This window comes from Lactuca virosa, chromosome 3 (genome assembly GCF_052849685.1).
Source record: "Lactuca virosa cultivar CGN04683 chromosome 3, Lactuca_virosa_CGN04683_v6, whole genome shotgun sequence".
Classification (NCBI taxonomy): domain Eukaryota; kingdom Viridiplantae; phylum Streptophyta; class Magnoliopsida; order Asterales; family Asteraceae; genus Lactuca; species Lactuca virosa.
Window position 1 is genome coordinate 429,569,960 of NC_136428.1, and position 24,141 is coordinate 429,594,100.

General features: G+C 33.9%; 3 protein-coding genes across 4 annotated transcripts; all 3 read left to right on the forward strand.

Annotated features, from left to right (window-relative positions):
- Positions 1–1,868: 1,868 nt before the first annotated feature.
- Positions 1,869–6,942, forward strand: ABIL1 (ABI-1-like 1). The gene is made up of 10 exons (XM_079087118.1): positions 1,869–2,203; positions 2,761–2,843; positions 3,390–3,540; positions 3,754–3,853; positions 3,934–4,032; positions 4,703–4,787; positions 5,385–5,422; positions 5,508–5,608; positions 6,302–6,477; positions 6,746–6,942. Exons 1-9 carry the CDS (start codon positions 2,120–2,122, stop codon positions 6,473–6,475), a joined length of 915 nt encoding a protein of 304 aa, XP_078943244.1. The 5' UTR covers positions 1,869–2,119; the 3' UTR covers positions 6,476–6,477; positions 6,746–6,942.
- A 4,310-nt stretch (positions 6,943–11,252) lies between these two features.
- On the forward strand, positions 11,253–18,161 carry LOC145167859 (uncharacterized). 2 transcript variants are annotated; one of them, XM_079087119.1, is made up of 14 exons: positions 11,253–12,077; positions 12,164–12,250; positions 12,344–12,453; positions 12,552–12,602; positions 12,692–12,863; positions 13,185–13,505; positions 14,157–14,357; positions 14,693–15,172; positions 15,255–15,464; positions 16,264–16,452; positions 16,829–16,992; positions 17,082–17,234; positions 17,308–17,386; positions 17,493–18,161. In XM_079087119.1, exons 1-14 carry the CDS (start codon positions 11,655–11,657, stop codon positions 17,931–17,933), a joined length of 3,081 nt encoding a protein of 1,026 aa, XP_078943245.1. In that variant the 5' UTR covers positions 11,253–11,654; the 3' UTR covers positions 17,934–18,161. The 2 variants fall into 2 exon arrangements, with proteins under 2 accessions (XP_078943245.1, XP_078943246.1); XM_079087120.1 differs by having other exon boundaries at positions 11,979–12,077; positions 12,174–12,250.
- A 1,816-nt stretch (positions 18,162–19,977) lies between these two features.
- BAG6 (BCL-2-associated athanogene 6) lies at positions 19,978–23,589 on the forward strand. The gene is made up of 3 exons (XM_079087121.1): positions 19,978–20,178; positions 20,754–22,115; positions 22,202–23,589. The coding sequence occupies exons 2-3, from the start codon at positions 20,817–20,819 to the stop codon at positions 23,516–23,518; spliced, it is 2,616 nt and encodes an 871-aa protein (XP_078943247.1). The 5' UTR covers positions 19,978–20,178; positions 20,754–20,816; the 3' UTR covers positions 23,519–23,589.
- The last annotated feature ends 552 nt before the right edge of the window (positions 23,590–24,141 follow it).

Sequence of the window (24,141 nt, forward strand, 5' to 3'; positions counted from 1 at the left end):
TGTACTATGATCTTCCCAATCAAGATTCAGACCAGATTGATCTACCTTTCTCTCCTTACAACAAGTTCTACACAAAGTTCGCTCCTCTCCACCCGGAAGATGATCCACAAATGATCATCAGAACTGAACGTGAACTTTGGAAGACCTTTTATTCCAAGAACACACTTCCTCAAAAAGAAGTATGGTCTCGGAAAAGGATCACCAAAATTTATGGGTTCGGAAGGAAAATTTTAACCAAGTTCGAACTGAACTGTGTGTTGTTCCGATACCACATCTTCCGAAACAAACCAACTCAAAAAACCATCACTGACGCCAACTTTCCTGCAATCAATCCAAATGACATCCTGACGATTGCTTCACATTTCAGAAGCCACCAAGTCGATGATCTTAACATAAGAGCTTACCATGCTGCTTTGAGCTTCCTCAAAGATTATGTAGCTGAATTTTGCCGGTGCGACTTTGAATTGGCCCATCTGTTCGGAACAGAAAAATACTTAGCAAAGATTGACTTCAAGCTGCCAGAAGCAGAGATTGGCTGTACAGGGCGTATGTGTTTATCAAGGAAGACTTGAACTAAGCTGACTGGATTGCTAAGTTCACTTAGGGGAAGATTGTTGGAACCTGAAAGTGAACCTCTAGCAATCTCTAACCCTTGGAGTTCCGAAGTCAAGCTTAAGTCCGAAATGGTTATGGTACGAGATGATGGTTGATGTCAAGAGTGAAGTTTATGGTACGAGGTGAAGAGATGTTCCGAGATTATGTGTCTGTCAATCTATGCATTAATTATTCTTGTCTTTTGTTTGATGTAACCTTACATATGACTAAGTCTTTTTGTCAATTTGGATAATCAGAGTGTCAGATGTAACTTGTTTACCAGTCCTTTGTATCACTTCGGTTTGTAAGTTGTACCTCCTTTTCCTATATAAGGAGTTTTTAATGACAAGAATAGATAACAGATTGTTGCTCCAAATATAGTTATATTTGAATTTACTTCACTTTCACTTTTATCTCACATCAAACTCTTTTAAACATTCTACCTGTTCATTTATTGTCTTTACCTTGATTGTACTCATTGTTCCATATTTAATACTTGAAGTACTTTGTTGATTTTCATCTTCAGTCTCGACTAGTCTTGCCAGACTTGACTAGAACACTTAATCAGAAGCAGACATTGATCTTAAGCATTAACTCAAGGTTTGAGTTTTCAAACCTTGTCCCTGTGCAATCAAATCTTTGTTCTCACAATTGGTATCATAGCTTGAGTGGTTGTCCTTTGAATCCATAAGAACAGATTATAGTTGATTTGAGATTACTTTGGTATTTCGATCATTTCTGTGCTCGGGATAAAAGTTCTTCTATATACCACTTTTGCTCAAGATATTTTAACTTCAATGGTTGCTTCTAATTCTCAACAAATGTATTCAATGCAAATAACAAATATCGTGAGTTGCCGTACTCGTGCCCCACTATAAAGTATTAGATATAATAAATATAATAGTAAATTGCAATTAATAAGTTTTGTTCATTCCTTATTTTAAAATTTATTTAAAAAAAAATACTTATTGTTACTTTTTGATATATTTTTTTAATCAATCTGTATATTACAAAGATTCTTTATATAACAATTTCAAAATTCTCCACAGTTCAAAATTTATGTAGCTTTTAAGTATAGGGACCTTGATGCAATTAAATCTAAATTCAAAATTCCCCACACTTCAACTAGCGTCTAGCTTAAAGTATAGGGACCTTGATGCAAATAAACCTAATTTCAATATTTTCACCTAGCTTTAATGATAGTCCCGTTGATTTCGATTTCAACCACCTTTCACGACTTGCAATAAATTCTTTCTACATTTAACACTTTCCCCGCTCTACTTCACACTTCCCCCAAATACTTTCTGCCTTTTTTGCTTAACAAACACTCCTCTAATTTCCAAACTCTAAAATCCAATCAAAACGACAAACATTTTTGATTCGTAGCCCTACGCATAAGATTCCGAACTAGTTTTCTTACGCATATTTCTTGAATTTGCGTTTTTACGATTATACTAGGGTTTTTGCCCAGAGTTTGGTGATCAAATGTTCTGGATTTTATCGGTGTATCTATTTTAAGTGAGCGATGGAAGTGGAACAATCAAATCAAGGAATGACAATTGAAGAGGCGTCAATGGAACAAAGCATTGGATTTGTTAAAGCCCTACAGGTTTTCAGTCAATTTAATTTCTCATTTTTCGGTTGATGTCAGATCTGTATTGTTATATGAAATGATATCTACGGATGTTAATTATGAAATCTGTGCTATAGTTTTGGTTTTCCTGTATTAGGTTTCTGTTTTATGTGTTCTCTTGTGTGAAAATTAACTACGATACCAGGTCACAAAAATCCTAATCAAATTGAAGTTTATGAATTTCAATCGAATTTAGGCTTGAGTTCACTACATACTTGGGACTAGCTTGTGTTGGTCTTTAGTGGTTTGAGTCGTATAACAATTTCATTATGATGTGGAATGGATGAATTAGCTCGATGTGTGATTCCTCTTATGTCAATAAATGATAATGTTAGGACACAAAAACCCTAATCAAGTAAAAATGTATAGAGTTCCAATCTAGGATCAAGCTTGGTTCATATCAGAGACATGGGAATAACTTGTTATACTTTAATGAATTAGGGTTGTGTTTATGCTTTATTGGAGGCTTTTATATGCTAAAATAGTAACCAATCATCGTTGCTAATTGGTTTTGATTCTTGTATGTTTTTTAGGAACTCAAAAACTTAAGACCCCAGCTTTATTCGGCAGCAGAATATTGTGAAAAATCTTATCTTCACAGCGATCAAAAACAGATGTAAGATTCATCTTTTCGCCTACCTTATAACTTGATAGTTGGATCTTTTGTTCAATTGTAGGCAATCGAATAACTCAGCGTTCACACGATTGTTCTTAAAAAGGCCAAAACAGCTCTATATTTTGCTATAATCGCGTGTTTTGGATAAAATTAAATACCTATCAGGACTCATTACATTAGTTGTAGGTTGATTATAATTACATGATTCCTCTTTTTTATCATCACTAAGGGTATTTCAGAATGAGTTAAAGACTTATTTATTCAACAAAACACGTTTTTTCAGTTTAGGCAAGAAAGTGGATTTCTTATTTAATTAATGCAGCCATGTTTCAATTTCTCACCACCTTTTACCAATTCATGCAATAAAGTAAATTTTTATTTAAATTGATAAGAATCCACTTTGTTGCATCATTTGGTAAAAAATGTGTAAGTCATTGCATAAATAAGCGATTAACCCGACATTTGGCTCGTAGTGGAACTATTGTGAATATTTTTTTTTTCCAAATTCGCCCTTATACTTTACATGAATGATGAATTGTGATACAGGGTCCTTGATAACCTGAAAGATTATGCGATTCGAGCCCTAGTCAATGCTGTTGACCATCTTGGCACTGTTGCTTACAAACTCACTGACCTTCTTGACCAACAGAGTTCAGAAATTTCATCAACAGAGTTACATCTTACATGTTTACATCAAGTACGATATATTGATCTTTTTTTTTTCTTTATTGACTTACAAACAAACTACCATTCTTGCAATAATGCTAAATATAATGCTAAATAAAGAAAAGAGAAAAACCACACCCGAATTTTAATCAGTTTTTCTTTGATATTTTTGTAAGAACGATGATTTAGAAAGTAAATCACTCCAATATAATTTTAAAATTTCTTTTATTTTTTTTATGTAAAGCAACTTCTTACATGCCAAACATATACGGATAAAGAAGCCATCAGACAGCAAGAATTATTAGCAGTTTTACCAAGGCATCACAAACGTTACATTTTACCTAGTAAGAATCTTAATATTTGTACAACACTTTGACATACATAGATGGTGCTTGAAATGTGTTAACATTTTCTTTGAACCCAGATTCTGTCAGCAAAAAGGTCCATTTTAGCCCTCAGATTCAAACCGATTCAAATGCAAGACAAAGTAATCTTCAACCACGAACTCGCCAATTTACTTCAGGTAGCAAAGCTAATACTCCCCTTCTTTGCAACATTTATCCTTTTTGAGGCTGATAGTGATGTGAATGGGGCAAAATTGACATTTTTGTCCCACCTGACCTATTAGATAAACAGGTTGACCCAAAGAAAAAAGAAAAACTAAAGTTTACATCAAATAAAAAAAGTTCAGACTTAGTTAAATAAGTTATAAACCCAAATGGCTGTTCTAGATTAAAAAGAAACACAACTACAACTTAATTCTCCAAATAACATTCACATTTTCTAACTTGTAACTGTGGGATGTTGACATACTTTCGGTCTCTTGTGTGTGCAAAAGACGTGAATGCCCTCCTCTTCAATCTTCATTCTTTGTTATCATGAAAAAGTGATTGATTTCTTGAACCATTGTAGCTGGCGAAACAAATTCCCGTTTTCTGAACTACAAAAGAGCATATATTTATTCATAAATGAGCAACTTTTTTAACAAAAATTTGGAAATAAGATTAAGATGGTTATTTTTTGTGTTTATATTTCCATTCTATGTCTAGAACTAGTCATTCTTGGTAAGTAGTGTATTTTGGGCAATCTCACAAGAACAATGATCAGTTGGATTAAAAATCCCATGCCACTTTTTTTAATTGAAGTTATAAAAAGTGAAAATTATTTAGTTTATAAATTGTGTTTTACTCCAGGTACCCCAGCTTCAAATACTCTTTCTTGGCATTTAGCAACAGAAACTAAATCTACTTTGAAAGGGGGTTCACGCCCATTGATGAGGTAATAATGATACTATCAAAATATTTCTCTTTTTCCACAAGTCACAACAAAAGAAATTTTTGTTTTTTTATTCATTCCATTTCATTTCATTGTCAAACCAACTTCATGGATTCTTGAAGATTGTATAAAAGTTCCTGAAAAGAAATGTGATATTTTTATACTTTTTTTTGAATTTTTTTTTCCCAATTATAGCATTGGACTTTCATATATTTTTTCTGTTAGAGCATTATACTTTGAAAAATCTACCTAATCTGTGTAATAGTTTCTGAAAAAGAACTTGATGTTTTTGGGATTAATTAATAAAAGGAAATAGCTACATGTTTTCATTTATTTGTGCATAGGATAGGATCATTCTACTTTCATTTATTTCTGTTATAGTGTTTTTTTTTTCTTATTAAGACATTATACTTTGAAAAATCCACCCAAGTTTAGCAATAAAAATATCAATGATAATTTGGTATTTTTTTTCTTTCTAAAAGTATAATGCTGTAATATAGGAAGAAACAGAAGTATGGTGGTATATAAGAAGCAAATGAATGGAAGTATGTTGCTATTTTTTTTGCATGTAACCCATTTTTTTTGTTATTATTATTGCAGCATGGAAGATCCAAAACCATCTCGCCGTACTCCATCCAGTATGATTAGATATATATTATTTAAGAAAGTTAAGTTTTGGTCCTTTTTTTTTTTTTTTATAAATATATTTATATATGTATATAGATGGTGAAGAGGGCATGCAAAAGAGGGCAGATAATCTTCGGTTGTCGAATGTGGGGCCTGCTTCTACCACAGCTATGCAGACACTTGGCATCATTCAACGGGTATGTGTAATTGTGTATGTCAATTCTAAATCTTTTAATTATTTATAATTGATGAAATTTCTCTAGTCTTTCTGTGCTTTGCTGGTTCCACAACCAAAAGGGTATTTTAGTCATTGAGTAATATACAATTGTTATAATTTCCTCTTGACAAAATTGACAAAAAACTAAAAGGGTATTTTAGTCATTTGGTAATATACAAAAAATCAACGAAAGGGTAGTTCAGTCATTAGGTAATATATTATACGGTTGATGAAAATTTCCGTTTGACAAACACCGAAAGGTTATTTTAGTCATTTGTTTTTATAATTTTCTTTCGACAAAATTGGCAAAAAACTGAAAGGTTATGTTAGTCAGTCATTTGGTACTTTACACTTGATGAAAAATTCCCATTGATAAAATCGACAAAAAACTGAAAATTTGGTAACATAGAATTGTTATAATCTATCTCCTTCTGACAAAAAAAAAAAAAAAAAAAAAAACGGAAAGGGTATTTTAGTCATTTGGTAATATACACTTGTTGTAATTTCCTTTTGACAACATCGACAAAAAAGTAAAAGTGTATTTTAATCTTTTGGTAGTATACAATCGTTGTGATTTCCAACCTTCGGACAGAATTCACAAAAAACTGAAAGGGTATTTTGGTCATTTGGTAATAAACATTAAACAATAGATGATTTTTATTTATTTATATAGGATCCAAGTGAGGGTCAGAAGCCAATGACACCGTTCCGGTCATTTGACAACCAAACAAGACGTGAAAAGGAAAAGGCAAAGGCAAAGGCACCCGGTCGCAGCAAAAGTCTCTTATCCGCTTTCTTTGTCAAACAAAAGCCAACCAAACAACAACAACCCATTTCATTTTCATGAAGGTACAACTTTCATTGCATATTGTACTCCCCATAAACCATATTTTTCATCAAGACATTGTACTTTGAATTTTTATTTTATTTACTAGTATATAGGAGGACGTTGTATTTTGAAAAATCCACCCAATTATAGCATTGTTGTTTGGGTAGATTTTTCAAAGTAGAATGTTGAGAAATATTGTAAAAAGAAATGAAAGTAGGATGCTATAAACAAATATATGAAAGTATGTTGCTGTTTATTAAACCAAACCGTGTACCATTTGTGTTACAGCTTCTACAAGTGAACGGGAAAGAATCAAAGAATAGTTTTACTATGAAAGAGAAAGAGAAAGAGTAGTTAGTTAGCGAGTGTGGTTGTAGTTTGGAGTTGTATATGGTGTGTGTAACAAATGCATAAACTTTGTCTAATAAATACTACACGACTAATCTTCATCTTTAAAGAAACTTAACAATACTTGCTCTCACAAATCCTATTTTTATTTCATAAGAATTACATGTTTTTTTTTCTCATTATCCATAAAAAGCATGTTATTTCTTGTATTTGAGAAAGATAATATTTAAGTAAAGGTTGATGAGAACTTAGTAATGTAAAAGGTATTAATAAAGGTTTATGCATTGTGAAATGTAAAGATAAAGCAATCTCAAATCCATTGAACTTACCATAGTTTGATGGATTGGTACATTGTCAACATCATATTTTCCATGATTTTATCATTTATTTATTGCATGTCTCCATGTTTTGGAAATTCTAATAATTAAAACCACAAAGTTTTAAACAGTATACAAAAACAGTTCAGTATAATTAAAATTTTTGGGTTTTTATTGAAAAAGTGGTTTATTTATAAAGTATCATTTCCATACATGTATGAGAAACAATAGGAGTCGGTCGTAAGCATTCATAGATTTTACTAACATTATCCATATTCTCCATTTCACACGCCAGTTGCAATTTTCTTTGATGCCTTAATCATTTACCATTCCAGTTTAGGGTTCTTGACCCAAATCAATGAGAAAATAATCATTCATGCTTCAATCTTGTTGTTCTAGTAACAATAACATGTTAAGAATGTTTAATCTATCATTATCTATCATATTTTCAAACATGCATACCCTTTTCTCTACGTTAGGTTTTATGTGTATTATGTATAACCTTCAAATTACTCAATTTCCACATACTAAAGACGGATATGTGTTTATTACATTCATCTCCAAGGTTTTGTATATAACTAATTTCTTCTTTAAATGCTTAAATCCATCCTTTCTAGCTTCAATATGTGAAATTTACATCATAATTTATGTTAATATAGCTCCATCTATCATTAACTAGGTTTGATTCTAACATGCAAAGCTATAATCCAAGACTAGGTGCACGAGAACTTCCAATTTCACCAAAAACACCATTAAGTTGCAAAGATTTCAAGATATTGCCTTTAATCTAAGTTGATAGTCGACTATTCTTGTTTCCTCCTATTGATTCTCCTCTGTTTGTCTAAAAAATTGAGTCTTGAACACATATTTTTGCACCTTCAAATACATACACAAGTCTAGAAGGTTTAAAGATGAAAAATGGCTTGAAATGAGAAAAGCATGTAATTAAAAATGATCAACTTTAGACTCCTCGTCATGACTTGCATGGAAATGTAAGGCTTAAAGTTAAACGAGAAGGGTACTCAGCCGCATAGACAACCCCAAACCCATTCCTATTTGTCAACTTTGTTCAGCTTGGCCCAAGTGCATGGTTCTACTCTGCCACGTAAATAAGATACCCTTCACCATTTCCTTCATAACCTTTTCATTTCAACCCCAATTGTGACAATTCTTCTTGCATTGGATCCCTAACTGTCTTAACTACATGTTGTAACTTTCTTTGCACTGAAATGGTGAATAAAAATCAAGTACATGGAAAATTCCAAATAGCATTTCTCAAGCTTTTCATTAATCATCCAAATCAAGCATCCATTTTCAAATCTTCATATCTTTTGCATCTTTGATCCAAATGAACTTTTTTTTTTAAATCTTAAATTTATGTTGGAGTATCCATTTTGTTTATATACCATCCAAAAACATGGTTTCCATGTTTTTTTTTCAAGTGTAAATCTCAAGAAACCATAATTCTTCAAATCACCATAAATTTGCCTTTCAAGGACTTGTTCTATTTTAATAACACTCATTGTGGTATTGGTTACAGTCTACACATTGGAATATATGGTCATTGATGTAGCACACTAAAGTCTATATTTCATAGCCATTTCTAAGGTGGACTTAAGTTCCTTCAATTTCGAATTCATTCAAAAGATTTAAAGTCTTTCTAAAATATTTTTTAAAACTATTTCAAAGGAAATCATAGTCCGGACAGCGGAAGATTTGGTTTACTTGTTGTCTGGATCATACTTAAGGGCGTGTTTGGCATAAAGTTTTTGGAAGCGTTTGGGAGCTTCTAGCTTTTGACAAAACGCTCTAGTTTAAACAAAAAGCTTCGTTTGGTAGTACGAACGTTTAGCTTTTAGTTTAAATAAAACACTCCAAATCTAAAAACTACTTCATGTAGCGTTTAACAAAACGCTACTGACATTTTGAAATCAATTTCCATAATTACCCTTAAAAATATATTTATATATTTATTTATTTTTAATCAATTGTCATTTTATGTAATTTTATATATTTCAAAAGCTTTCAGCTACTTTTGTCAAACACTCATATAACAAATAAAAGTTATAGTTTCCCGCTACACGCTACCCGCTTCCAGCTAACAACTACTTTTGCCAAACACGCCCTTAGGCTTAAAGGAATGGGCTCGCTAGGAGCGCTGTACACCGCCCCTTGGCTCGTGCCATGGAGCTCGCCGGAAGAGAAGCACTACACCCACAACGAGAAGAGAGAGAAAGAGTTTAGGTGGATCTTGGGATGTGATTGATTAATTCCTTTTTCTTTTCTTTTCTATTTTTTTTTCCAAAATAAACCCTATTAAATTGACATACTATCACTCCCTATTTTTTTATGTTAGACATGATAAACTTACATGTTTTCAAAAAAACTAAAAATCCTATGTAACAATATGGTAAGAGTGTTACCATTCCATTCGGCCAGTGGCGAATCTAGAACAAAATATCACGTGGTTCCCAAATTAAGTGAAGCCGATAAAAAAAATCACCAACACTTGTGAGGGGCCGGGCCGGGTCGTGTACGATTTAATGAAATATAACTGAAAAAACCCATCAGGCACCACCAATTAAATTTTTTTAAAAAAAACGACTAAAATATAATTGAAAAAACCGAACGATTTAATAAAAAATAGTTGATTATTAGTGCATTGATACCTTATTGTTTGATAAAACTATGTATTATATTTAACCCTATATATTTAACAACACAAATGCTCCATGTAACTTATTTTTATTTTCTTTTAAAATGATTTTTTAAGACATTTTTTAAAAAAACAAACTCAAGGTAGGTCTTTTATTTTTTCTAAGGTAGTTCATAATTTTTGTTGTATATATATTATAAATGAAATTCAAATTTTAGGTAGGTCGTAGGACATACCTAAAATATGCCCCTGCATCCGGCCCAATATCTCTAACAAAATAACTTTATTTGATAATAGATACGTATCCCTAAATTTAACCTTTTAGTTGTTTTTGATGACTTTAAATGAATCTTTTGACTTTGAAGAGACATCGATTAATTCAGAAAGAAAATTCATTTCTCACGAGGCTAAAACGGTTTGATCTAAATCAACATCTTTATAATAACTTCTATTATATACATGCAATGAAATTATATCATGTGTTAGATTGCAACCCTTTCATAAAATGTCTTGTCTCTATTAATGGAATATTTTGACTTTGAGGAGATGCCAATTGATTCGTGAAGAAAAATCATTTTTTTTCAAAGGACTAAAATGGTATGATTTAAAGCAATATCTTTATAATAACTTCTACTACAAGTAATGAAATTTATACCTAGTTTTCGACTGCAAAGCTTTCATTAGTTGGATACTTCAACCATTACAAGAGCATTTCTTTGTGCAGAAAATTTAATTATTAAATAGCTGAAATATATATTTGAATATTTAATTATTAAAAAATGAAATATAGTGTGAATATTTAGTTATTAAATAAAAATATTATGTTTTCCAAGAAATGAACAATGCATTTATCTCAACATAATTAAAAGAATCATTGCAAATTATTATATTAGTATGAGGACCACAAAGACATACTGCCATATAAAGTTTAATATGTACAACTTTGTAGCTACAAATACAATCAACTTGTATTAAAAGCTTAAATATTTTAAGTATTTATTAAATAAATTACACCTAAATAAACTAACTTCCATTTACAAAATATAAATAATCGACATTCAATGTCTTAGCTTTTATATTAATTTTTTATAATAAATAGTTAATATGACCGAGTAAACTTTTTTTTTTTGGTAAAATACCTTTCAAGAAAACTATGCTCTCACCCAATATGTTACAAGTTCAAGCGTTGTTTGACGTAGATTTATAAATTTATATCTATATTTAGCAGATGTATAAATTAGCCATTTATAAAAAAATCTGATCATTAAATTATATTTCTTAATTTCAAAGTAAGATTAAAAAAAAGAATTTAACAAACAAAAAAGGTGTAAAAATTCAGTGTATTTTCTTTTTCTTTATATTCGCATTATATGTTGAAAATTATAAACTTAAATTATATAATAACTTATTACAAGTACAAGTTCGAACAAGAGTTGACCTCAAATATAAAGCAGGCGACTTCGAATTCAGTCCATCTTCCCTATATTTCTTGATAAAATTCCATCTCCCAAACAGTCTCTCTCTTCTTTCTCTCTCTAGAAACTCTCATTGCTTGTTTTCATCGACAGGATCTATTGATTTCTTTAATGGGGGGCTTCTCTTTTTAGTTTATACAAATAAAATAGAAGAAAACAAATAGTCCTTCTGCCATACCTCATTCATTCCCCACTCGTGTTTATATCATCACACTCCACTATGTGATTAATTTGATCCCATTCTTAGCTCAAGAACAAAGCTGATAATCAGCAAACCCTTTCATCGTTTTCAAGAAACATTTCGTTACTAATCCGTCGATAAAGATTCTTTCTTTGTGTTCTTACTGGGTTTTGTAGGATTTCCGATTTGGGGATTTGGTATAATATCGGTGGGAATGTAAATGGGTTCTCTTAGTCCGGTACTTCCTATTAAAAGAGACTCTTTACTTAAAATTTCACCAAATAATTCTTCGCATTTGCAAAGACCCAGATCAAGATTTGCGAGGCTTATTGGTTTCAAGAAGATAGATTACTTGCAATGGGTTTCAGCGTTGGCTGTCTTCATCTTCTTCATGTTCTTGGTTCAAATGTTCTTGCCGCTTTCCATGGTGGATAAAGCTGATGGCGATTTCCTGAAACGAGTGGCTGATTCTGATTTCATCAACTTATTGAAACAGATTGGTGATTTGGATTTCGGTGAAGATGTCAAGTTTATGCCCACCAAGCTTATGATGAAATTCCGAAGAGAAGAAATGAACAATGTTTCGTTTGGTGGTTCAAGAACAGCAGCCAGATTTCCCAATAGAAAGCCCCAACTTGCTTTGGTGAGTATTATTGTTAATGAATTTACAAAATTCCTTCCATTTTCATGTTCATTTTAGTTTCGCTTTTTATTAGTTTCAATTTGTAGGTTTTTGCAGATCTGTTGGTTGATCCACAGCAGATATTAATGGTCACAGTTGCAGCTGCTTTAAGGGCAATTGGCTATGAAATTGAGGTGCTGTTTTAATTCCGTTTGTTTCATCAACATTTAAGCTACTTTTATCTTATAAGTTTCTTATTTTCTACACAAATTATATAACTTCTGTAGGTTTACTCGCTTGAAAACGGACCTGTCCATTCTATTTGGAGAAGTATTGGAGTTCCTGTGAATATTATGGCTGCTAACAATAAAACAGACATTACAATTGACTGGTTAAAGTATGTTGCTTTTTACTATATATTACTATATTATAATTACAAAAACTCCCGAAAAATGTTTTCTACAACATTTTTTTTTTTTTTATAATCTTTTGTAGCTATGATGGTGTACTTGTGAACTCTCTTGAAGCAAAGGATGTTGTTTCATGGTAAGTGGAGTCTTATTTACTACCAAAAATAAGTTTTCTAATTCTTTCATTTAGTCCTATTTCTGAGCAATTTTTATATTTTGTTGCAGCCTTTTGCAGGAACCCTTTAAATCTGTTCCTCTTATATGGAGTATCCATGAAAAATCTCTTGCTACTCGTGTGGCAAGTTATGTCTCCAGTGGCAAAGTTGAAATTATTGATGATTGGAAGGCAATTTTTAATCGAGCTACAGTTGTTGTCTTCCCAAACTATGCCCTACCTGTATGTATATATATGTATATAATCTAAGGTTTAAATGCAAAAAAAGAAAAGCAATGTACTTTCATTTAAATGGAAGTAGTATATTATAATACACAAATAAATTTAAATGAAAGTATGTTGCTATTTCTAGTCGTTTTCATCGTCATTCTTTGTATCTCACACTATTCTGCATGGCAATTTTAACATTTTGATTTTGTGGGTCCCATCCCATTGAATGATGTCATGAGAATAAAAATGTGATAATAGGTCCGATTAATAAAGATGGGAATGGGACCCACATATATCCCTAAAGATGTGATTTTTATTTTCCTTATTTTTCAGATGTTTTATGCTGCATTTGATGATGGAAACTACTTTGTCATACCTGGATCTCCTTCCAAAGCTTGCAAAATAGAAAATTTAACAATCATTCATGAAGAAAATCATCTGCGTGTAAATATGAATATTGGAGTTGATGATTTTGTTGTTGCTATTGTGGGAAGCGAGTTTCTATATAAAGGAATATGGCTGGAGCATGCTCTTGTGTTAAGAGCTTTATTTCAACTTTTAGCTGAGTTTCAAATTAGTGACAATTTCAGTCCTCGTCTCAAGATCTTAATCTTGACTCATGATTTGACTGGTAATTACAGTTCTGCCATTGAGGTAAAGTTGTTTTTTGTTTTAATATTCCTTTCGTTTTTTTAGCAAGTTGGGTAAATGCAAGAAATAGCAATATACTTTCATTATTTAAAAAAAACACTACATAAAACTTTGAAGTCTGTAAAAACCACTATAGTTTGGAATTTGTTTAGTTTAACCACTCGAAGAAATGTTTTTATGATTTTAACCATTAAAATTTTGATTTTTTTCTAGAAAAATCAACTTCAACCAAAAAAATCTTCCGATTGTTTTTTACAACTCATTACAGGAAAAAAAAGTGTTTTTTACTTACTTGTCCTTTGCCATCATTGCAAAAGTTTGACTATCTTGATTTCGGTCCAAAAGGTGTCTATGACTAGTTGTGATTAAAGGGTAATTTAGGTATTTAAGAAATAGTCAAATAATCTCCTAAAAATAAGTCAGGTCAAATATTGCATTTATAAAATCTACCAAGTTACATGCAAATGCAAACCGTTGGGTATATTTTTCAAAGTTTAATAATGTCTTGATAAGAAAAAAACGGAAGTACATTGCTATTTACTTCAGTTAGACCTTTGCAAGTTGTTAAGTTATTGACTTGTTGTCATTTGCCATTGTTTCAAAATTTTGACTATAAGGGTAGTTTAGGCATTTGACAAATGTTTTTTCTTGTAGGAAATTGCTTTAAACCTTAATTACCCAAGAGGTACTGTGAGTCATGTTGCCATTGATGAAGACATGGGCGTTTTAGGAATAACTGATCTTGTAATATACGGGTCATTCCTTGAAGAACAATCTTTTCCTGATATTCTGACAAAGGCAATGTGTCTTGAGAAACCAATAATTGCCCCTGACTTACCAATAATCAAGAAATATGTAAGTCAACCTATCTCTATTACAAATTATCCTTTGACTTTTTTCAGTCAAACTTCTATTTGGGTGAAATTTATATGATCTTGTATTCTTTTTTGTTTATAGCACTAATTGTATTTCTTAAACCCAATTACTGTTTTTTCCACAAAAAACTTCAATAAGTTCTGATTCATATCGTTTTCGAAATCGAAAATAGTTTGTTTGACTTTATAAGTCAATGTATGAAAAACTAATGTCAAACTTCTATAGACTCATATCATTATTTTTGAAGTAGAAAAAAGTTTGTTTGACTTCAAAAATCAAAGTATACAAACTAATAATTTCATAACACATTTCAGGTTAATCACGGGGTAAATGGGCTTCTTTTTCCAAAGGAAAACATAAAGGAGTTAACACAAATAACATTACAAGTGGTTTCCAAAGGAAAACTATCATCTCTAGCTACCAATATCGCATCAACCGGAAAATACACTGCTAAAAACATGATGGCTTTGGATTCCATTGAAGGGTATGCTTCATTGATAGAAAACATCCTTCACCTTCCTTCGGAAGTTGCGTCTCCAAGGGCAATATCGGAAATTCCTTCCGATATCAAAACAAAGTGGCAATGGCATCTTTTTGAAGCTATTGAAGATTGTAAATATGTAAATAGAACTTTGAGGATTCATCATTTGTTAGACAAAGTCGAAGGTCAATGGAACCGTGCTCCAAGGGCAATATCGGAAATTCCAACAAATGATTCCTTTATATACGATTTATGGGAAGAAGAAAAAAGAAACCAGATAATGAAAGCTAGAAGGGCAAGAGAAGACGATGAGGTAACGGGATGAAAATTGAAAAAAAATCTCTTTTTTCCTTTTTGGTTGATGTGAAATTACTTATTTGCCCTTTGTTATGTAGGTGAGAGATAGAAGTGAGCAATCAAGGGGGACATGGGAGGAAGTATACAAAAATGCGAAAAAAGCTGATAGAAATAAGAATGATTTGCATGAGAGGGATGATGGGGAGCTTGAAAGAACAGGTCAACCGTTGTGCATCTATGAACCTTACTTTGGTAAAGGATCTTGGTCTTTTCTCCACACTAATTCTCTTTATCGGGGGATTCGACTCGTAAGTAGTTTCTGACTTTTGACTTTTTTATTATGCATCTATGAAAACTCTTTTGACTTTTTTGTCAAGGTGTTTGTCATCAAATCTTGATTTACAGTACAAAAGACCAAGATTTTCATTTCTGAACTCATATTAGTGTCAAATTCTGACTTTTGGAAACCATTTTTGGTCAAGGCATTGTCTTTTTTGCTTCATAATGGCTTGTCATAAGCTGGATTTAAACTTATTTTGAGATGATCACATGCGTTCTTAGGTCATTTTACCTTTTATCAAACCTTTTGAACTGTTGGTCAAAGTTTGATTTTCTCGGTGTAATGTTTTCAAGGCTAGATCTGAATTTCACTTGTATGATTATGTCTTTAAGGTGCTTCTAAAAGTGTTTTTAGGTCATTTTGGCACAACCCCTTTTGATTAATTGGACAAACATGGACTTTTACTGTGTCGATTGGTGTTATATACATCAGATTTAGGCTTTAATTGCATAATTTTAGTGTTGAAAATTTTCTTTGACGTTTTGGAGTCAAACTTTGACTTTCTGGTCAATTCTTGATTTTTTGGTACAAAAAACAAGATTATCACTTTTGAAACACCCTTTATTCATAAAAAAAACCAGGATCAAGTAATTATAACCTTACATTCATCAAAATTTTTGGAGTCGAAGTTTGACTTTTGGTCAATTCTTGATTTTTAGTAGAAAAAACCAAGATTGCCATTTTTGAAATACCTTTTATTTATTCACATAAAAACCATGATGAAGTAAGTAAATACATTTATGATTTATGAATTGATAATGTTGTAGTCAACAAAAAGTGGAAGACCAAGAAGAGATGACATTGATGCAGCTTCACGTCTCCCTCTTCTAAACACAGCTTACTACCGTGACACATTTGGTGATTTTGGAGCTTTTCTTGCCATTGCTAATCGAATTGACCACATTCATAAAAATGCTTGGATCGGTTTTTCTTCATGGAGATCTACCCCTAAAAAGGCAACTTCACATCACCTTTCTTATTCTAAAAACTACAAATATACCAACAACATACTTTCACTTATTTCTGTATTATATTTTATAGCATCCTACTTCCAATTTTTTTCTTCTTAAAGCCTTATACCCATTATAGCGTTATACTTTGAAGAATCTACCCATTATAGCAATCAAAATTGTTTTTTTTTTTTTTTTTTTTTTTTTTTTTTTTTTTTTGTCTTTGGATGGCATTGGTATAGTTGGGTAGATTTTTCAAAGTACAATGTTGTAACATGAAGAAATGAAAGTAAGATACTGTTTTTAATAGAGAAATTAATAAAAGTACGTTGCTATTTCTTGCATCTATCCCTCAAATTAATGTCGGTGATATTTTATGTAGGAATCTTTATCGAAGAATGCCGAAATTGCTTTACTAGAAGATATTGAAGCTCAAAAACATGGTGATGCACTTTATTTTTGGGTTCGTATGGATAAAGATCCAAGAAACCCGACCCAACAAGATTTTTGGTCATTTTGCGATGCTATAAATGCCGGTAATTGCAAGTAAGTTGAAAAAAAAAATTGAACGATTTTGCTAAAATATGAGAAAAAAGCCGTTTGTGGGACAAAATCTAAGTTTGATTTTGTACAAGGTTTGCGTACTCAGAAGCTTTCAAAAAAATGTACGGGATAAAGGGTAACTTGACTATTTTACCCCCAATGCCCGTAGATGGAGACACATGGTCTGTCATGAATAGTTGGGCCATGCCAACAAAATCTTTCCTTGAGTTTGTGATGTTCTCAAGGTTTGTAGATTGTTTTTGATTAATGAATTTATATAAAAATGAAGGGAAGGAATTTTAATTTTTTAATTTGCAGGATATTTGTAGATGCTATAGATGCACAAATGTATGATGAACATCATGGAGCTGGTTTGTGCTATCTAAGTTTGAACAAGGTAAATTATTTTGCTAAAGGGGGGATTATTGTCATATTTAGTTGGGGCAAATTACAGAAAAACACTTGTATTATATGATACATAAATTATTCATAAAATTTTGAAGGACAAGCATTGCTACACACGGGTACTCGAGGTTCTTGTTAACATTTGGGCATATCATAGCGCAAGAAGAATGGTGTACATAGATCCCAACACCGGAAAAACACAACAACAACATGATTTCAAGAAACGCGTGGGAAAAATGTGGGTGAAATGGTTCGATTATAGCACCCTGAAAGCCATGGATGAAGATCTGGCGGAGGAGGCCGATTCCGACCACCCTACAAGGCGGTGGTTATGGCCTTCCACCGGCGAGGTGTTCTGGCAAGGAGTTTATGAGAAAGAAAGGATGCAATCGAGGAAAGAGAAAGAAACAAAGAAACAAAAGACGCGAGCCAAGATTCAGAGGATTAAGAACCGGACTCACCAGAAAGTGATCGGAAAGTATGTGAAGCCGCCGCCGGAAAACTCTACTGTGGCGGCGGTAGTGAGGGGTTTCAGGTAGCGGAGGTGGTTCTTCATAGGTTTTTCTGGTAGGTGTAGTGGGATTGGTTCAATTCTTTCTTTGTGATAATCTTTTGATTTTTTTTCAATTATTTTTGGGGAAAACGAGATGGATAGGGGTTTTTTAGTAGTGTTTTTATATGTAAATCGCATTTTTTTTAATGATACGATGATACGATGATGCTAATGCTAATTTGACCAAATGTTCCCATATGGTGAGTTATGTTGATTCGAGAATGACTTTAATTTTGGTTTCGAGTATAGCAGTATATTCATGTGAGAAGATGTTATTCGGTTTCAGGGATTCCTTGAATCTATTTCGAAGTGAAATTTTAAAAAATTTAAAATGATATAAAATGACATTTAAAAAAATTCAAATTAAAATATAAATACTCAAAATATTTAAAAAATATTTTAAATAGTATTTGGATTTATAGTTTGTTCTAAAAATAAAAAATTTAAGCTATTTTTAATTGACAAAATTGCAAGAATGGTCCCTGTGCTATGTCAAAACTAGCAACTTTGGTCCAAAATGGGTTTGGCTCGCAAGGATGGTCCAATAATTTCGTTTTGTTGCGAGTTTAGTCTAATTTCATATGAACTTTTTTATAATGACGGATTTGCCCCTTTTTATTTTATTTTCCATTTTTCTTTTATTACAACAATTAAAAATAAAACAAAAATAAAGTCTCTCTCTCTCTCTCTCTCTCTCTCTCACACACACAACAGTTGAACCCATCTCCATCACCTTCACCTGCAAATAGAAGGTGCTTTCTTCTTGAACACCATCTCTGTCTCTATCACTTTCAGACCTCCAAATCAAACACCATCAATTTTCTTCTTGATTGAACAAGTCTTGATTCAACATTGTTTTTAGAACAAAAGGCAAGAAGAAGAACAGCCAAGGAGGCCACCGGAGCAGCCCCCTCGCTGTAACAGTCGCCCGATAGTGAAGACGAAGAGTAAACCCACAGAGGGTTGTCGGTCTCGACGGACCCCCTTGCACCTCATCGCGATTTCCCAGCCTCACCGGAGCTCCCGTCGATCTGCCTTTCATTCGAATCGATGGTGGGTTTTCGTTTCAGGTAAGGTTTTGTGTGTGGATTTTGTTTCAGATCTACCCTTCTTCATCCACGTTTCAAATTTGGAACCAAGAACATACCTACCTTCAACTTTTGGATTTGGGTTTTATTTCAGATCCAAACTCAAGAACGAAGAACACCCATTGTGGATTTAGATTTGGGATGTTGGATGGTGGTGGGTTACGACAGGGGGAGGCGGAGGAGCTGCCACAGTCGACTGTGGTGGCTCTCTTTGCCGGAGAAGTGAGAAACGAGGGAGATAGACGAGTTGGAGATGAAAGAGAGGTCGAGGAAGGGATTCTGACGGCATCGGCTATGGTGGGTGGTTGGGCTGTTGCAAAACGAGGGGAGGTATTGCCCTTTTCCGGCGATGGAGAAGAGGGTGGATTAACGACGACGATATGCAATGATAGCCGAAAATTATGAGGGAAGTGGGGTGTTCTTGATCGTAAGTGAAGAAGGAGGAGGGAGTTTTTTTTCTGATGAGATACTAACGAGATGAAGAGATTGTATGAGAGAGAGAGAGAGAGATTTTCTTTTTTTGATTTCTATAATAAAAAAAATTGAAAAATGAAAAATACAAAGAGCAAATCCATCATTATAAAAAGTTTTAAATTTTTTGGACTAAACTCGCAACAAAACGAAGCTATTGGACCATCCTTACGAGTCAAACCCATTGTGGACCAAAGTTGCTAGTTTTGACATACCACACTACCACAGGACCATTCTTACAATTTTGTCTTTTTAATTTATATTTAAAAAACAAGTAAAAAAACTTTTTTAGAATTCGTTGCAAAAATCAAATGAGCATGTTGAATGAAAAGGGGCCACAAGGCTTTATTAGACTCGAAGGTGAAAGTGATATATAATATTATATATCACGTGACACGTCGCGAGAAATGTCTGGAGAATTCCGTTGGTAAAGAGGCGCGAGAAAAATCTGGAAACCAGTAGACAACGATAACGAGAGACGACAATATAAATATTGATCCGATGAATATTAACATCTCACAGAAACGAATTGAAACAGAGCAAACTACAAGCGAGAAGCACAAGCACATTCTAGAGCTTTCATTGGGTTGGTGGATCGAGATCGAACTGATATCTGAGTTATTAGGATTTGTGGAATCGATTGGTGGAGCTTTGTTTGGATCTGCTGTTACTGTAAGTCTACTTGTCCTCTTCTTCTTAATTTCACTGTAGTGGTCTTTGTAGCTGCAAATCGAATTGTGAGATCATTATTTTACCGTATAATTGTTTTTTTGATCCCCTTTCCCAATTTCGTACTACTGTAGAAATGTTTGTTATAGTCTGTTACTCTGATTTCATGGAGCATATTTTTTGCGAAAATTGTATTTTAACCGATATAGTGGGATATATTGCTGTTTTTAACCTCATTTTCTGATTTTGTTTCAGAAATTGGAGGTCGTGATCGTTTTATATGGTTCTGTTTGTTTTAATCTATTAGACTAATCTCACATTAAATGTTAATATGTTATGGACATCGATTGTGATCGTTAATTCGTTATGTAGTGGTATTATTTCTGGAATATCTTGTTTTTTTATTATACTTTAATTTTTGTAAATCGTGACATAAACTTGTACTTTTCGATTAAATACTCGTCGATTTTGGTCGTTTTTTTTTATGAATCATCATTTATATTGTTTCATGTATGGAGTTCAATGCTTTCTTCAGAGTTTTAATTAGATCTGTGGCTTTCTTTGGTTGTTGGTTGCAGGTGTTTTTACTATTGTAATTTCTTCAATCTGCGAGTCATACTTTTTCATCAAATCCCGTGATAATGTATCCTGCATACCCACGGACAGATTCATACCCCTATCACACAAATCCAAGACCCATAGAGATGGATCATGGTATGAATTTACCATATTACCCCTGGCCTTATGCTAGCCACCATTCTTATCCAATCCCACAGGGTTGTCACTCATGTTGCAACCATAGCTATTTCGGTTGTCCGTACAGTTTCACTTCCCCTTACACTCACCACCCACCACCACCACCACCATTTCACACCCATGGATTCTACCCTCCTTTTCCCGGAGCTCACCCTGCTTACCCTGTCCCACCACCACCACATTATTCTATGGAGCAGCCAAGATACGATTATGACAAAAATACCCCTACTACTACTACTACTACTCATCATTGCTCTGGATGCGAGAAAAAGTCAAACATTGGACAAGAGGAGCCAGAAGTTGAAAAGAAAACATTCTTGAAGGACTCCCCTTATCCAATCATGTGGGTCCCTCCTAGCTACATGAACACCACCGAATCAAAAAATGCAAATGAGAAAGAGAATCATTCCCATGAGCCTGTTTTAAAGACTATTCAACCTTCAAAGCAAGGAGGAAATGGTGAAATACCCCAAGAATCATTCCCTTTTCCTATATTTTGGTTGCCTTCTAGGAATAATGAAGTGGGAAATAAGGACATGAAGGAGGACAATCAAAATGCTGATGAAAAGACAAGGAAAAACGATGAGGCTGAATCGGAAAATAGTAGTAAACATGGTGTTCAAAAGGTGATTCCGGTGAAACAATTAGGGACAAAAGAGGACAAGGCATCACAGAAGACATCAAAACTGCCTCCTGTTTGTTTACGAATTGATCCACTTCCAAGAAAGAAGAAGAGTTCATCACGATCACCTAGTCCTCCTGGTGATAAAGAAAGATCAAAAGTGTCGACAACTAAAGATTCAAAATCTTTTAAACAACAAACACAGTCATCAGAAGACTTGAAGAACGATAGCAAGAAAGTTGAAAAAGATAGCAATGTTGATTCTTGCAGTGAAAAGGGAGTGGAACAAGATCGATCGAGTGAAGTTGAAGCTTCAAAAGTGGGGAAAAGGAAAATTTTGTCTGAAGATGAAGCAGTGTTGATGATACAGTCTGCGTATCGTGGTTTTGAAGTGAGGAAATCGCAGCCGTTGATGAAACTAAGGCAAATTGCTCAAGTTGGAAAACAGGTGGTTGAGCTGAGAAATCGTATTCAGGATCTGGAGTCATCCATGGATGACAAGCAAAAATTGATCATCGGAGAGACCATAATGAGTCTTCTCCTGAAGCTAGACACCATTCAGGTACACCTTCATTTCTTCATCTTCTCAATTGTAATTTTTTTGTTGCTGGAATCATAATTCCATTTTTTTGATATGCGATTCATCAGGGTCTGCATCCGACTGTGAGAGATGTTCGGAAATCGGTGGCAAAAGAGCTTGTGGGTTTACAAGAGAAGCTTGATTCGTTAACATTTCTGAAATCTGAAACCCCAAGCGAAACTACAGAAGAATCTCAAGAAGATGATGGTGGAAAAATCAGAAATACCGCTCTTGAGCCACAAGTGGAATCTCAAAATGAAGAAAACTCCGGCGAGCTTAATAACGATCAGATTACGACATTGGTAGAGCCGGAGCAGCCTTTAGATGATTCCATTGATCGGGAACAAGCTCAATCTGGTAACAAGGCTCATGAAGTCGAAGTTACAGATTCTGTACACGATATGACGCCGGAGCAACTGGTTGACCAGATCACAGGCGATGTTAATAACGACCAAATTCAGATGGCGGTGACGACCGAGCGGCCTGTAGATGATGATGATGTCATCCAAGAAAAGTCGTATCAGCCACAATCGGTATCTGGAATCAGTGTTGAAACCATGGAATCCGATCTATGTGAGCATGGCGGCGACAATCATGAAGTCAAAGTTGCAGATCCTGTACACGATATGAAGCCGGAGCAATTGGCTGAACAGATCACCGGCGAGCTTAAAAATAACCAAGTTCAGACGGCGGTGGCGGCCCAGCAGCCTGTAGATGACGTCATCCAAGAGAACTCCGATCAGGATCAGGCACATTCGGAATCTGGTACCAGTATTGAAACCATAGAGTGTGACGGCGGCACAGAAGCTCGTGATATCAATCTGGTGCCACAGGTGGAACCGGAAGGGAAACAGAGCATGATAGAGCTCTCCGGCGAACAGCTTGAGATGGTGGAGGAGATCGAGCCGCCGGTGGAAGAAGAGAAGTCCGATCAGAGAGAAGCCCTAGTTTTACAAAACGTGGATACTATGGAAGATCTAACCACCGCTACAGTGGAGGTGGAAACGGATGTAGGCACGGTGGAGACGATGGAGTTAGGTAAAGAAGATGTTGACCTGGAAGTAGCTCCAATGGTGGATGATGTTGATGGCGGCTCTAAGGAGGTGGTTCTAATGGAGGATGTTGGAGGAGCTCCGCCATTGTCTGCCGCAGGAAGCCATGGTTCGAGTGGTGGTGGTGACACGAATATAATGGAGGAGAACGAGAAGCTGAGGGTGTTGGTGGAGGAGCTGATGAAAGCGGGGAATGAACAGGTGAGTGTGATAAAGGAGCTTACAGGGAGAGTGAAAGATTTGGAGAAGAAACTGTCAAAAAAGAAAAGGAAAGTCAAAAGGTCCAACAGGAGGCCACGTGGCTCCCTTGTTGAAGAAGTGTGCGTAGTGTAAAGTTGTTACAAGTATATATGTCGTGTAAGATATGTGATTGTTACAAATGAATAAACTTTTTTTTTTCTTTATACTTGTATGTACATTCGGATGTCTAGAGTCACAACTCACAAGTGATTTAGACATTTTAAAAATAATATGAAAAATAAATTGCATCTAAATGCACCTTTTAGATGCCCATATCGAACCCTCTCATGTCATATCATATATGGGTGTCTTAAGTCATATCATATAGGGATAAATTATAGAATATTAGTGATATTTCGAATGTATATGACTTGAACTTTAAACATCCTATACAGAATCCTCAATCGTTAGGCTTTCATTATGAAAGTGCAAAAAGAAAATATAAGCTAACACTGATCACGTACCTTGATCACAAACAATATTTTAAAAACCTGTTTGAATTGGCCGGTCGAACCGGTGGAGGAAACAATTTAACTATCATCGGTTTTACGTCGATTTCAGAACCGGATTGAACCGGCGGTTTTTAGAAAAACCCGGTTAACCGGTAAAAATAAACCGGTTCATCCGAATAAAAACATATAGAAAAGAACAATTTGCATAATAAACTTTGATGATTTTTTTTTTCAAATCTATTTAGTTTTCTCTAAATAAAAACA